This window comes from Pelodiscus sinensis, chromosome 17 (genome assembly GCF_052426305.1).
Source record: "Pelodiscus sinensis isolate ZL-2025 chromosome 17, ASM5242630v1, whole genome shotgun sequence".
Taxonomy (NCBI): domain Eukaryota; kingdom Metazoa; phylum Chordata; order Testudines; family Trionychidae; genus Pelodiscus; species Pelodiscus sinensis.
The window spans coordinates 31,397,241-31,411,902 of record NC_143068.1 but is presented as its reverse complement, the minus strand read 5'-3'; the positions used below and the strand labels follow the sequence as shown (position 1 = coordinate 31,411,902).

The window sequence follows — 14,662 nt, the reverse complement described above, 5'->3', positions numbered from 1 at the left end:
AAAACATCCAGTCAATGTGCAGCAGCAGTCAAAAAAGCAAACGTTAGGAATCATTAAATAAGGGATAGCGACTAAGTCAGAGAATCTCTTATTGCCTCTCTATACATCCATGGTACACTTGCATCTTGAATACTGCATGCAGGTGTGGTTGCCTCATCTCAGAAAAAGAGATCTTAGCATTAGAAAAAGTTCAGAAAAGGGCAACAAAAATGATTAGAGGCAGAGAACGGCTGGCAAGATAAGACTGGGAATTTTTCAGCTTAGTAAAGAGGAGACTAACAGGAGGTATGGTATAGGTCTATAAAATCATGACTGGTATGGAGAAAGTGAATAAGGAAAAGTTATTTACTTGTTCCTATAACACAAGAATTAAGAAGTTTCGGGGGTAGCTGAGTTAGTCTGTATTGGATAAACTTAAAAAAAACCCAAATGGTCTGGTAGCGCTTTATAGATTAACAAAATATGTAGATGGTATCATGAGTTTTCATGGGCACAGCCCACTTCTTCAGATGACCCAAGAATTAAGGGTCACCAAATGAAATTAATAGGTAACAGGTTTAAAACAAACAAAACGGAGTATTTCGTCCCACAACACAATCGACCTGTGGAACTTCTTGCCAGAGGATGTTGTGAAGACGATGACTTTAACAAGATTTTTAAAAGAACTAGCTAAATTCATGGAGGGATAGGTCCATCAATGGCTATTAGCTAGGCAGAGTAGTTCAGAAATGGTGTCCTTAGCCTCTGTTGGAGGCTGGTAATGGACAACAGGGGATGGATCACTTAATAATTACCTGTTTTGTTCATTCCCTTTGGGGCACCTGGCATTGGCCACAGTCTGAAGACACAATACTAGACACGTACTGACCCAGTATGGCCACTTTTATATTCTTATTTCATGGTGCATTCCAATTTGTCTTATGTAAAATGAGAAACTCATCTCATCTTTGCCACACATTCATGCTCTGTAGTTTAAAACATCAAACCACACCTCCAAGTAGATTGGCTGTTATGCTATAACTGAGATACCTAGTATTTTGGGCACATTGACAGTGTTAGGAGGAAGCTGGCCATATGTTTGTTCTTGATTGGGGGAAGGGGACATTGAATTTCCTCTTTAGAATGCATACTTTTGCTATTTAATAGTCTATGGCTATCAAAAAAAGTGTCTGTCTGTAGGTAAGAGGAGCAAAGTGCAAGAAGAGAGCTTATGTAGTTCAATGAAATGCATTTGCCTCCAAAAAGATGCCTGTTGCCATATACTTCAGATGTATTGAGGCATATCCTACGTGTCATGTGGAAAAGAAGTGAATGCTCTTAAATTTAGCCTTGAAACTAATGTGGAGACATGTTAGTTGTTGGAGACTGAAAGTGGCATAAAGTCTGTTCATGTCAAAGGAAACGTTCATCTGGGTACGACATTTCTCTGCTGGTGCGTCAATACATGTTTCATCTCAAGGCACAGCACAGATTGTAAATATACCTTTCAGTCAAGCTGTGTTTCCTCACAGCACCGAGGCGACTCAGTAATCCACAATGCATTGCTCTATTTTTTCTAGAACTTAGTGACAAACAGCTATTTCACAGGGATTCCTTTTCTAAAACTCACCAAGAGGGTGTGAAAAACATCAAATTACACCAGTGCCTCCCATTTCCTCCTCCACGGACACTCCAGAGATGGCATTTCATTGGGGATTCACTTCTCTGGAAGTGACTCTGCAGCTTGGGTGTCAAAAGCAGGCAATAATATGAACTCCCCATCATCGTTTTCTCTCCCTGTTGCCCCTAACCCTTTTGCTTTCTTTTAAATAGCTGAAGAAGTGCCCCCATTCCACACCTCTCTGGCTCTTGCTGTCCAGGCTGGAGGAAAAAGTCGGGCAGCTGACCAGAGCAAGAGCCATCTTGGAGAAGTCTCGTTTGAAGAATCCGAAGAATCCAGACCTGTGGTGAGTAGCGTGCAGCTGAACTTGAGTACACATGTACGATGAGGACAATGTAGTCTTTATGCTAACCACCTCACCCCCTTCCCTGACCTCCTGCCATTCCAGCGTAGATTCTCTTTTATTGCATGCATCCTGAAGGAAATCCTGACTGTCTCGCTATATTGCTTTGGGGACAGCGATTCCTCTCTGCGCACCTGCACTCCCCGAGGGGGCTCTTCTAGGGCACAGCGGTCATCATCATACAAGTTTTGGGTGTGCAGTTGGTTGCCAACTGTTTTCTGTTAATGGAAACTGTTAAGCAAAGCTACCTTTCTGAAACCAGGTCTTTCGATTTACATGTTGATTCAGTCTCCTCTAAATGCTTTTATTTAAGATGACTCTTACAAAATGTGGGTCACAATTATCGTTTAACCAATTAGATGGGAAATTATAATTGTCATTGATTCTTCCAAGATTTCGTGCTGAACACATTTAGCCCAATGAGCTTATTAGAGCGAGCAAAATTAGTCCCCTAGAACCTGCACAGAGCCGTGGTAGATGTGTTCTTAAGTCCCATCTCCTTCTAATGAAATCTCTCAGATTGGCTCCTGCTTTCTTAGATACTGGATTGAGATATTAAAACGGTGTCTTTTCCACACCAGGTTAGAGTCTGTGCGATTAGAATACAGAGCCGGACTGAAGAACATTGCTAACACACTGATGGCCAAGGCATTGCAGGAATGTCCCAACTCGGGTAAGGAGAAGCTGTTTTTTTCTGAAATGCAGTTATTTTTGTTTGATGGATAAGAGGGTTCCTCATTTCTCTAAAATGTTTCTACTAGTGATGGCCTCTTATGAACTGGTCAAATTATGATAAGTATTACAGATCTGTTAGCAGTCCCAGATGCCTTTGACTTTTGCCTGAAGAGAAAGGCGTGATTGTTCACAGGTGATTGTTTTCTTGACATGGTGTTTGGGCTCTGTTACCAGGACTGCCCAATATCTTGTTCCTGGTTTTTCGAGAGAGCATCTTGGACACAGTGATTTTTAGTATCTGAGAATTAAACTGATGTCTCCTGTTTAAGAGGTGCTGGCCTAAGTTCCTTCTAAGTTGCGTGGTTGTGCAGCAGCCTATCAAAGGCTGCACAGGTGCTCAAGGACTTCTGTGAGGAGAGACGCCTCTCTCCTAGCCCTGGACTTGCCATGGCTGCGGAGACACACCTCTCCCTCAGCAGCTTCTGAGAGAAGAGAAAGCTGGGGAGAGTCCCAGAGCTCTCACTCCCCCTGCAACCCAACCCTTTGCCCCAGCCCTGAGTCCCCTCCCACATGCTGAACCTCTCGGTCCCAACTATGCTTGATGAATTTTGTTATATGCACCAGTATGGAAGCGATGTGTCACACATCACTTCCATGTTGGCACACATGGGAAAAATGTAAGAGGGAACATTGGTGCTGGGTTCTGGGGTTGAATGCAAGCACTCTGGGTTATGAGATCGTTTGTGGAGTAGAACTATTCAGCAGGGCATGGTTTAGTGGAAGAATGGTGAGATTTCTTTGCAACGCCTGTGAGTAGGCGTGCAGAGAATTCCTTATGTTGGAGCGTGTTGGCACCTTGACAATGTCTGCATTGTGAAGCTGGTTTAGTAGTTTTTTTCTTCAGAAGACTATTACAGCAGCTGCCTTTTATCTAAGAATTAGGTTTTGTGCATCTGAACTGATTTAAAGAGTTTGTATCCACAACAGATTTCCATCCATCAGTAGATTGTCCTTAAGATGTTAAGTTTAAAAAAAAAAAGTTAACACATTTTATGGTAGGTGTGGTTTAATCAGTTGACATCAGCCAGTGATAACTTCCTGTGGCCTAGTTTATCCATCATATCCCACTGGAGCTTTGAAATGCTTAATTGTTGTTAAAGTGTGATGAAAGCCTTGGCTTTTGGTGCCGCAGCAGGTTGGTGCCGGGCTTTCTGCCCCCTCTGCCTGCCCGGCTCTTACCACATTTAAACTGCAGAGCCACAATGGGAGTAGGTCCCAGCGTGAGCCAGAACTGAGCACCTTCCCTTATTGACTAATTGTGTAGTCGATAAAAATTCATTGAGTGCACAGTTGGTGAAATACCCGCTTCTTAACATGCCTGTTCCATAGATGATGATGCTGGCAGCCCCTCCCAGCTCTCCAGCCCTGCAGGTAGGCAGGGAGACCTCATCCAGCTCCCAGACACTGTGCTGAGGCGGGCCCTTCCGTTCCCCCCAGCTGTTGCAAGAAAAAGGCAGAGTGCTGGACCCTCCTCCCTTGTTTTGTCTGGAATATTTCTACAGGTTGGACCTCCCTGGTCTGGCACCCTCGGGACCTGAGCTGTCCTTGACCAGGGAAGGTCAGGCCTGGGACTCTTGTGAGACTCTTCTCTTGGCCGTCAGCCTGGCCAGTGTGCTGCCCCTGGCTGGCTGGTAGGGCTCCAGTCTGGGTCCCTAGCCCCACTATGGCCGGCACGGCTCCCTGTCCCCGGCTGGCAGAGCTTCACTCCACACCAGTGGTGATTTCTGCCCCAGCAGTCTGCCTGCTGTGCCCAGCAGAGCTCAGTCCCCAGCTAACGGGGCTCCCTTCCCTTGTAGCTGTCCTGCTGTGACTGGTGGAGCTTAGCTCCCAGCTTGGCTAGTGGAGCTTAGATCCTGGCTGGAGGGTCTCCTTGTCCATAGCTGGGGGGCCACAGCTGGTTTGCTGTGACTAGCGGAGCTCTGTGCTCCCAGTTGCCGATCCCACTCTGGCTCCTGACCCGCTGGCTGGGCTTGCTGCCCTCAGGCCACTGGGCCTGCAGGCTGCCAGACTGGCTGAGCTCCCAGCCACTGGCATTCTCTGTGGCTGGGGTTCTGCTGGACCACGGAGTCCTGGAAGATAGAAGCTCAACCTGTAGTAGAAGTCAGGGCCAGGTCACAGCATCTGTAAATTTTGGTTCATTGCCCATGACCTCTCCGTGACTTCTACTAAAAATATTCATGACGAAATTGTAGCCTTACCTATGGTGCATAAGCAGCTGCCACTTACAGGGAGCTACTGCTCTGAACCACCCGATGGAATCCTGGCAGATGTGAGACTTCTGAACGTTTGCCCAGATCTAGAACGTTCGACGAGTGTGGCTGGCTGACATGTGAAAGAGAAGATTTCATGCTCATTTGAGCAGATTTCCTTTTCAGCTTTTGGCAAGGAAAGAAAAACTCTCTGGGATGTGTAACCTTAAACTTCCTTGGGCACTGAGAGCACTTTTTCTTGTCCCACTATGACTGGTCTGTTGACTACAGTGTATACAGTCAGTATCCTTGGGAGGACATCAGTTTTCTTGTCAAACTCTTCAGACTGCTTCCAGGTGGCATGTATCACAGCTCTTAATGTTTTTCCTCCAGAGAATAGTTACCTGTTGTGTTTGCTTTGAAGAGATGAGAGTTGATAGTTCTTTAATAGATGTAGTGAGTCCCCTACAAATTACATGCAATTTCACACCTGGCTATTCAAGAGATTTGATAACCTTTTTGGTCTTGGCTGTTTACTATGGGCTTGCCTAGCAAAAGTGCGGGGCTGGCAGAGCTTTGTAGTATAGATGCAGCATAAGCACCTCACTCTTCTGTCAGCATAGTTTCATCTACATGGTGTTTTGCTGGCATAGCTTATCTTCGCTATGGGGTGTGATTTTTGCCCTCCCCGGATTCCTGGCCAAAACTGTACAGGCAAAACTTTGTAGTGTAGACCGGCTCAGGTTTGGCTATGGCCAATCTGTCAATAATGACTATGGGTGATCTGTTATTTTCACATTAAATGCCCCTTTGTAACAGACTCCTAGAAACTTAGTTATTTTTAGGCATTTTAGCTTTGTTTCTAATTGCTGGCAGTGTTGTTGGGAACTGCACTGGGTGCATGATTCAGGAAAGTTTCGCTAGTTTATCCCATCATGCTAACTAGGGATGTAATAGTGTAGTTGATTAACCGATTAACCAATAAGCAGAAGCCTATAGGTTAATGCTATAGACTATATGCATTCCCCCCCCCTCCCCCCCCCCCCCCCCGGCGCATCCTTGCCTGCCCAGCTCAATCCTGACTCATGCTGAGTCCGGGACCTACCCCCACTGTGGCTCTGCGTTTAAAGTGTAGTAGGAGCCAGGCGGGCAAGCAGCCTGGCTCAGTTCCGGGAGCTCAGATCACCCCTAGACAGGGGCTGCTACCATCCCACGCTGCTGCCTCTGCTTCTATCGGAGGCAGCAGCACACAGGGACAGGCAGCTGGTCTGTGAGGGGAACTGGTTTTTAAACTGGCTCCCTTTGTGGACCATCTCCCACCTGGCACCCTGTGCTGCTGCCTCTGATACAGAGGCAGCAGCATGGAGTGGCGTGGGGCTGGAGTGCACTGGCTGCTGGCCCTCCGCCCCCAGAGACTATAGAATAGTCGACTAACCAATAAGAATTCATAGGGTTACTCAACTATTCAATTAACTGAAATTTAACATCTCTAATGCTAACCACTGGAAAGTTGACAGGTGTGCTGCACCTTTGGTACTCGTGAATTAACTGAATTAGTATGCAGACAATGAATGTGATTTGTCTGTACAACTACAGTGTTACTTGCACTTGTGGGATAGCTGTTCAAAAATCACTCTCAGATGTATCTATAAATGACCAGTGGCTACCACATAACACCAGTCTTCTGTGTTGCATGATACAAGGTCTCCAGAAGAGGGTTGAGGATAGTTCTGTTCCGGTTGTGTGGTGGACTCAGCTGAAAGACTTCAGGCTGGCACATACCTAGTGTGTTAATTACCAAAGCAGATGGAAAGTTAGTGTGTGTATTTTAGAAGCTCTTCATAGATGGAGACTTAATATACAGGACGAACACACAACAAGCATTCAGTACAAAATGAGTGAGTTTTGATGAGAGCTATTTGAGCATTAAGTTGGTCCGTTACAGAATGACTGTGAACCACCAATGTGATGCAGCTGTGAAAGAGGCTAATGTAATCCTAGGATGCATCAGATGAGGTATTTCCAGTAGAAGTAGGCAAGTGTTATTTCCATTATACAAGGCACTGGTGAGACCTCATTTGGAATACTGTGTGCAATTCTGAGCTCCTGTCTTTAAAAGGATGAATTCAAACTGCAGTAGGTGCAGAGAAGGGCTACTAAAATGCTCAGTTAAGAACCTACCTTACAAGACGGGATGTTAGCAGCTTGGCTTGTTTAGCCAAATAAAATGAACTAGTGGGGGAGCTATGAATGCTCTCTGTAAGTACATCATAGAAATAAACAGCAGGGAGGGAGAGTTATTTAAGTTAAGAGCCAACATTGGCATGAGAATAAATTAATATAAACTGGCCATCAGTAAGTGGTTAGGTTTGAAATTAGATGAAGGTTTCTAACTATCAGAAGAAGAAAGTTCTGGAGCAGCCTTTCAAAGGAAAAAGTGGGAGCAATAAACCTAATTTGTTTTAAGACTGAGGTTGGTAAGTTTATGGAGGTGATGGTAGGATTGCCTACAATGACATAAGGCTGATCCGTGACTTATGTTAGCAAAATTTCATTGACTGTCCTATGTGAGGTCAGGAAAGAATTTTTTTCCCAAGTAAGATTGGCAGAGACCCAGAGTGGGTTACCTCCTTCTGCAGCATGCGGTACAGCTCAGGGGCTGTTTTGAACTAGGATCAGTGGTGGATTTTCTGTAAGTGGAAGTACTAAGTCAAGATCTGAGGACTTCAGTAATTCAGCCAGAAGTTGTGGGCCTGCTACAGGAGTGGAGGGGTGAGATTTTGTGGCTTGCAGTATGCAGGAGGTCAGGCTAGATCATTATAATGCTCCTCTCGGGCTCGAAAGTCTGAGACAGTAGCATAGAACCTCAGAATTACGAACACCTTGGGAATGGAGGTTCATTACTCTGAAACGTTCACAGCGTTGAACAAGACATTAAGGGTTGTTCTTTCACAAGTTTATAACTGAACGCTAACTTAATATAGCTTTCTTTACTATGCAGAAGAAAAATTCTGTTTTCTACCATCTTAATGTAAAATGAAACAAGCACAGAAATGCCTTGTTACATCTTTTTTAAACTGTCTCTTCATTTTTATTATACATTTAACATAACATTGTAGCTGCTCTTTATTGCCCCATGTGCTACTGCTTGGTTGTATACATCTGGTTCCAAATTAGGTGCATGGTTGATCAGTTAGGCCGTAACTCTGAGGTTCTACTGTAATTACATGTTCCATTCTGGATGTAAACACCTACCATACTTGTTATGGACAATGTAGTGTTTAATCTTGGAATTTAAAAAACATTGAATTATTTGTGTGTTGGTTTTTAGGAATCCTATGGTCAGAAGCAATTTTCCTTGAGGCAAGACCACAGCGAAAGACCAAAAGTGTGGATGCCCTGAAGAAGTGTGAGCACGACCCTCATGTCCTGTTGGCTGTAGCCAAGTGAGTAAGCTATTCCTATTGTAATGGAAGAAAAATAGACATTTTGTTTCTGGACACAAGTTAAGGTCACATGCAGACGATCTAGTTTTGCTTCAATACAGCATTGATATGCCTTAAATCAAGGAATTGCTGCCTCTGAGCATTAATTTAAATCAGCTTTTTTCAGTTGAAAACAATCTCTCTGCCTTTTCTAAGAGTACTAATGTCATCTGGGAAGCTAGGAGTGCAGTGGGGAGTAAGGATGTTAAGAGGCAGGTAATTGACTAATTGTGTAGTCAATACAATTTGTATCAATTACATGATTAGTTGATAAGGGAAGGTGCTCTCTCCCAGTTTGTGCTGGTCCAGGAGCTACCCCTACTGCGGCTCTGCAGTTTAAATGTAGTAGGAGCCAGGTGCGCAGGCAGTCCGCCTTCTACTACATTTAAACTGCAGAGCCGCAGTGGAGGTAGCTCAGGGACCCAGTGCAAGCCAGGACTGAATAGTCCTGGCTTGAGCTGGTCCCAGGACCACTGTGGCTCTGCAATTTAAATGTAGTAAGATCTGGGCGCAGAGCCGCGGTGGTCCTGGACCAGCACAAGCCGATACTGCTCAGTCCTGGCTCGTGGCAGCCTGGTCTGGCCATGGACAGAGACTGCTCCAGCAGCAGCCCCTGTCCATGGCCAGCCCAGGCTTAATGTGGATAGGTGTTATTTAAACTCCCTCTCTCTTCTTCTCCTGCCCTCTTAGTCCCCAAATTCAACCAAAGGCCCATCATCTTGACTTGCTGTACTCTGTTTTCCCAGTTCTGCTGCATCCATCATCCCATGCTGTTTCATTTTGGGCCTTTCCTGAGTATAAGTTGCCAGTTGTGCTGAAATTGCTTTTGTCAAGCAGGCAAATGTCATTTGCTCTCATTGCCTAGACCAAGTTTTGAGCCTTCCAATGATGAAAGGCCAGTACTTGAATCCACTGTGCCTCGTGGGGTTTTTTCTTGTTTTTTTATATTAGGTCCTCCATTCAAGTGCAGAGTTGACTTCAGTGCAATAGTGATTGGAACCAGCTGTTTTTTTCCCTTTGTAAATACCAAAAGACTTTAATTGAGGAAGTGTGTAAAACAGTGTCCAACTCTTTCACAACTTTCCTTGTAAACCAAAGCAAATCCTACAGGATTCACTCCAGTTACTGTGGCATCAGGGTCTGCCAGACAATGGCAGCTGACTTGTTCAGTTTTGTCAGCAAAAGAAGAATTTTAACTTTCGCTTTAGAGGAACTGGTTCCAGGCCCCTTCTGGTGCTGCCTCAGACTATTCTGTAACTAAACAAAATCCAGCACAAGTTGCTGCCGCCTCTCATTAATGAGTCTTATGTACGTTTTTCTGATACCTAGGGCTGTAATGTGATTGTGAAGCTTTTTTGTTCAAAGTAAATAAGTTATGCAAAGTGTTACTTTGCAGGTGTTTTTGTCTGTTTCCTATCAGCGTTCATGCTCTTTAAATCACAGTTTATCTAACACTGAACAATCAAAAGTATCATAAGGCTTAAAAAACAATCATGTTATCAAGCCATAAAATTATACAGCATAACAGCTCGGCCGGTCACACAGCCTACTATTCATAAAGACTTTGCTAGTTTTAATTGAACTCTATTTGATGTGCAGAAACCAAACCCATAAAATATTGTTGCCGTTAATTAGTTCTTGGGTGGGGGGAGTAGTTTTGAAATGCACGAGCAAATTTTAGAAATGGCGACAGGCAACTTGAGTGCAAAAGTTGGGGTTTAATCCACTTAAATCTCTCCTACCCTTTTGCATTGAAATTGATTTTCAGTATTCTTATTTTCAGATATTTAGTATTTTACTGTATATATCAGAGGTGGGCAGTCTGCCCCCCGTTTCCCTACACAATTCTCATGCACTGGGGCACCAGAGCCCCACACTTCCTTCTCCCTCTCAGACCTTGGACAGCCATGAACAACTGATACCTGGCATCCCGACTCTGGGAGGGAGGGGGAAGAAAGGGGAATGGAGTGCGAATTAGCAGATTCGCTGTGCTCTGAAAGTGCAGGGAGGAAGGGACGGAGTAGAAAGTGCAGGGCTCCAGTGCCCCAGTGTGATAGGGGTGTAGATGGGGGAGATGAGGTGCTGTTGGCCCACGGGTGGAACCCCAGTGGCCACGGGCTACTGCTAAGGTGAAGTAGGGCCACTCATATGACCCTCCCTCCTTCCTATTTTTGGTTGTTCATCGCTCATATACATGCACTTCTAGACATGGCTCTGCTGTACAGAGCTATAGGTTCCGCTTCAGATCCTGGCCTTTGTAAATCTGGACCTTTTTCTATAGGTGCAGTACATTGCTTGTTAGATAGCTACAAGATTATCTTAAAATATTAGGAACATGGGGGATGGGAGATCTGTTTGCCTGCATGATTCCCTCATTGTATGAATTGGTACAATGGTAGACTGACAGCAAGCCAGCGAGGGAGGAAGATTCTGGGTTTCAAAAGTAATCCCATCTTTCTTCAGAACATCTGACTCTCTCCCTGCACCCTTCCTTGGGTGGGGGCTAATTTACCCTTTTAGATTTAGTCAGTTATCAGCAACAAAACTATGGATGTTCCTTTTTACCTCCGAAGTCCCTCCGTCTTCCCAGGCAGGAGGAGCTCCTTTTTTTTTTTTTTTTTTTAAAGCTGCCCCCTCTTCGTGGCGAGCACCAAGAGCTGACTCATCAAACAGTGTCAGGTGGCCGGTTGCCTCTGTAAGTAGAGTGACCTGCTAATAGCCCGCTTGTGCTTTTTCTTCCTTTCTGTCCCACAACAGGTTGTTCTGGAGCGAACGTAAAATAACCAAGGCCCGAGAATGGTTCCATCGGACAGTGAAGATAGATTCAGACCTGGGGGATGCCTGGGCTTTCTTTTACAAATTCGAGCTCCAGCATGGCACTGAGGTAAGAGTATCTCTCTAGAGAGAGAGGCCGTGATCTCCTGGGGAATGGTGTGGTCTCCCTGCCCACCCTCTGCTGGCTAACAGGATTGGTTTTGAAGCCCATAGACACGGTTCATTAATCAGCAACAGGAATCCACGACGAGTCATTCAGAACGCCCTGTTCATGCAGAGTGTGTGTTGTCTCCACAGCGCGCACAGCCTCAGGACCCTGAACCTACGTTGGCTAGATAATTATGAGCAGTGTGACTTAAAACATGATGGTTTTAAATAGCGGCATTGTTAGTAGATGGAATTACTTTTTAGATTTCACCTTGAGAAATTGGCAAGCAACTGCCTTTATTTACAAAAGGAAAATGTAAACCCACAAATGACTTAATCATTTTATGAATCCAGAACCTTTCAGTGCAGCTGGCTCAAGGCGCTAAACAAAAGTATGTATCTTAACAGACAGTTGTAGGTGGCTGGGAAACACTTGTGTACAGGTTTAGTGTTTGATTAGAGATCAGAGCAACCTTCTGACAAGTGGATCCCCATCTGTTTTTCCTTTGTGGTTCTGCCACTAACTCTTCTATGTGGTGCTCCAAAGATATTTCCACATCAGGAATCAGTGTCACACAAGCCATCATAAACAACACAGTTGGCAGCCCCTCTTTGCCATGCACAGTCACATTAACTGATATAAAAATGGTATGACACCAACCTTCATTCCTCCAGACATAAGCCATCCACTGACTGCTTGGGGTTAGTAAGAAGCTTCCCTATAGTTGTTGGGATGGGGGCTTACACCCCCTCCTCTGAAATACCTTTATGGGCTGTGATTGGAAACAGCAAACCAGATCTCACAGACCCTGGTTCCAATCCAGTGTGGCAGTTCCTATGTAATGCTTACGAGAAGTCTGGTACTGAGCTGATGTGAGACTGCTCAGTTTCAGGGAGATCAGTCGTCCTCAACATGCTTGATGTGTCAGTAACACGAAGAAAGAATCCACCATCCTTTCTTTGTTCTGCCGGAGCTGTGAGTAGGGAAACAGTTCCCTTGGCTGGCAGTCTAGAATGTACTAAGTCTAGGCAATAGAACAATGTATTAGATTCTCAGCTCGACAAAGTGTCACTTTTTGTGGGTTCTCTCAAAACAGATCTTCGATTCACATTAAAGTGCAATTATGTGAAGTGTGGGAGCAAAGGTAGATGGTGATGTGACAGTGGGGGGGCTGTCTGCTCTGTAACCAGGGGTTCCCCTGTGCTGTGATGCGTGATTCTCACTGACTCACCCACATGTGTATTGGCCCAGACACCTAATCCCAGCGTGAGCAGATAACACTGCCCTTCCCAGGGGGAGAGACGAAGGGAGGGAGGCGGAGATGAACACCTGGCTGGGGGGCAGGATCTGAGAACGAGGCAGTTTCTGGCTAGAGAGCATGAAGGAAACAGACTAAGCTGGGTGCTGAGGATGGGGGGAGGGGCAATGGACCCCCTAACCCAAGGGGTCTGAGGCATCCTGGCCTTGACTCCTGTAACCACATCACGTCTATGCTGTTGTATCCTCGAGGAGCAATAAACCCCCTCTATTCTACTGGCTGGCAGAGTCTCTTGTTGCTATGGGGCTGCAGGATCGGGGGGAACCCAAAATTTGTGGTAGCCTATTGAGCCTCTTTGTGAAGCCGAACAGTGGCTGTTGCTGCCAGTCTATAACCTCCATTTATTCATAACCCTGATTCCCACTTTTAAAAATGGCTTGTTTAAGCTCTTGACTTTCAGCACTAGGATCAGCGGATCTTCTTGCTCAGTCCCAGCCTGTTCTTTTTGTTTCACTGTAGGAGCAGCAGGAGGAGGTGAAGAAGCGCTGTGAGAATGCTGAGCCCCGCCACGGAGAGCTGTGGTGCGAGGTGTCCAAGGATATCGAGAACTGGCAGAAAAAAATTGGAGAAATCCTTGTACTTGTGGCAGCCAAAATTAAAAATGCCTTCTAGAGTATGCTGTGAACAGCTGCAGAGTCATCCCCGGAGGACACGGTCCCTTTGTTGTACATAGTTTCAGCACCCTCAGCCTTGCCAGTGACACAACTGCTTGGAGCAAACAAAGGAAGTTGGTGGAGCAAACGAAGACCTCTGGTTTTCCAAGAACAATATGATGACCAGAGACAAGCCCTTCCCCTCCTGTGGCAGCCCTTTACACTGCACATTGCAGTCTTTGCTATGGCATAATCAGATGCGTTTGTATCGTAATAACTTCTGTGAACATTGCTGGCGGGTGTCGGTGCTGTGAAGTTTTGCATAGGTGTGGTAGGCATTGTCATTTGGATGTCTGAACCCATTCTGTACATTTGAACCTTAATTCTTACTTGTTCAGTTTCTGATGAGTTGGAGCTCCTCTGGTTGTTTTTTTTTTTCCCCCTGGCATGAGTTCTCTTCCTGTCAACCAGCCCTTCAGTTTCTTGGTGTTTGGCCCATTTCATGATGGATCTGTCAACAAAGCAGTCTCCTTGATATTTAAGTATAGTGAGGCTTAAAGTAAATAGCGCAGTTGTCACCAACACGCTTGGAATTTTGCGGTGGAAGGGTGTGACAGCGCTTCTTTAACTTTTGAGGTAGAATCCTGGTCATATGTGTGTGGAAAGTCTTTTTAATTAAGCATATTGTGAAATTCAATAACCAGAGCCTATTTTAGTGATATTTTCTGTAAGTTTTAAATATATAATATAAGCATATTCTTTTAATAGAATAATTTCACTGACCACAGCAGTAGTATTAAAACAGGGTATAAACAGCTCAAAACCCTTTAAAGGAAAAGCCCTTATTCTGAGAGCCATTAAGAAGCCATGTGCTTTAACAGCTGAAGCGGATTTCCAGGAAGGGTGGATATGAAAAACGTCTCAAAGCTCGGTTGGAAAAACTAGCTTGTTGTCCATGTGCTCCCAGATCATCTGAGCCATCTCTCTTTCTATAACCCCGTAAGTTGTCTTGGTTCATGAACAAGGTTTTCCTAACCCGGGAGAAGTGCCCTTCTTTTCTGTAAAGGGAGGACTTTCATTTTCTTGGTCCTCCTTGGAGTGAAGAGTCCTCTAGCAGAGAGATTGTCTGTTTTATTCTTCACCAACTGAAAGATACAAATGTCTTCTGCGTCCTTTAATAGGATTTGTATATTAGGAATGACTTTTTTTTTTCAAGTCCATTTATCATAAAATTTTGTTTGAAGAAAGCCAGTCACTTTTCTGGTAAACTGTACAGATGTAATGAGATGCTATAAAATACAGCTCTGTCTTACATTTTGCTTTGAATTTTATTTGGCCGTCATCTCCTCCAGTGACTCCAGTCCTCCAGTGACTGTTGCATGGCAAAGAGTTAAGGCAGGGTGATTGGATCTGATT

At 44.9% G+C, this 14,662-nt stretch overlaps 1 protein-coding gene across 1 annotated transcript in view; it reads left to right on the top strand.

Annotated features, from left to right (window-relative positions):
- Positions 1-14,560, top strand: part of PRPF6 (pre-mRNA processing factor 6) — a 49,409-nt gene extending 34,849 nt beyond the window's left edge. Inside the window, exons 17-21 of the mRNA XM_075901012.2 lie at positions 1,813-1,946; positions 2,585-2,676; positions 8,259-8,373; positions 11,170-11,296; positions 13,113-14,560. Of these exons, the coding sequence (XP_075757127.1) occupies positions 1,813-1,946; positions 2,585-2,676; positions 8,259-8,373; positions 11,170-11,296; positions 13,113-13,265 (621 nt within the window). The 3' untranslated portion in view covers positions 13,266-14,560. The remainder of the gene's footprint in view (positions 1-1,812; positions 1,947-2,584; positions 2,677-8,258; positions 8,374-11,169; positions 11,297-13,112) is intronic.
- The last annotated feature ends 102 nt before the right edge of the window (positions 14,561-14,662 follow it).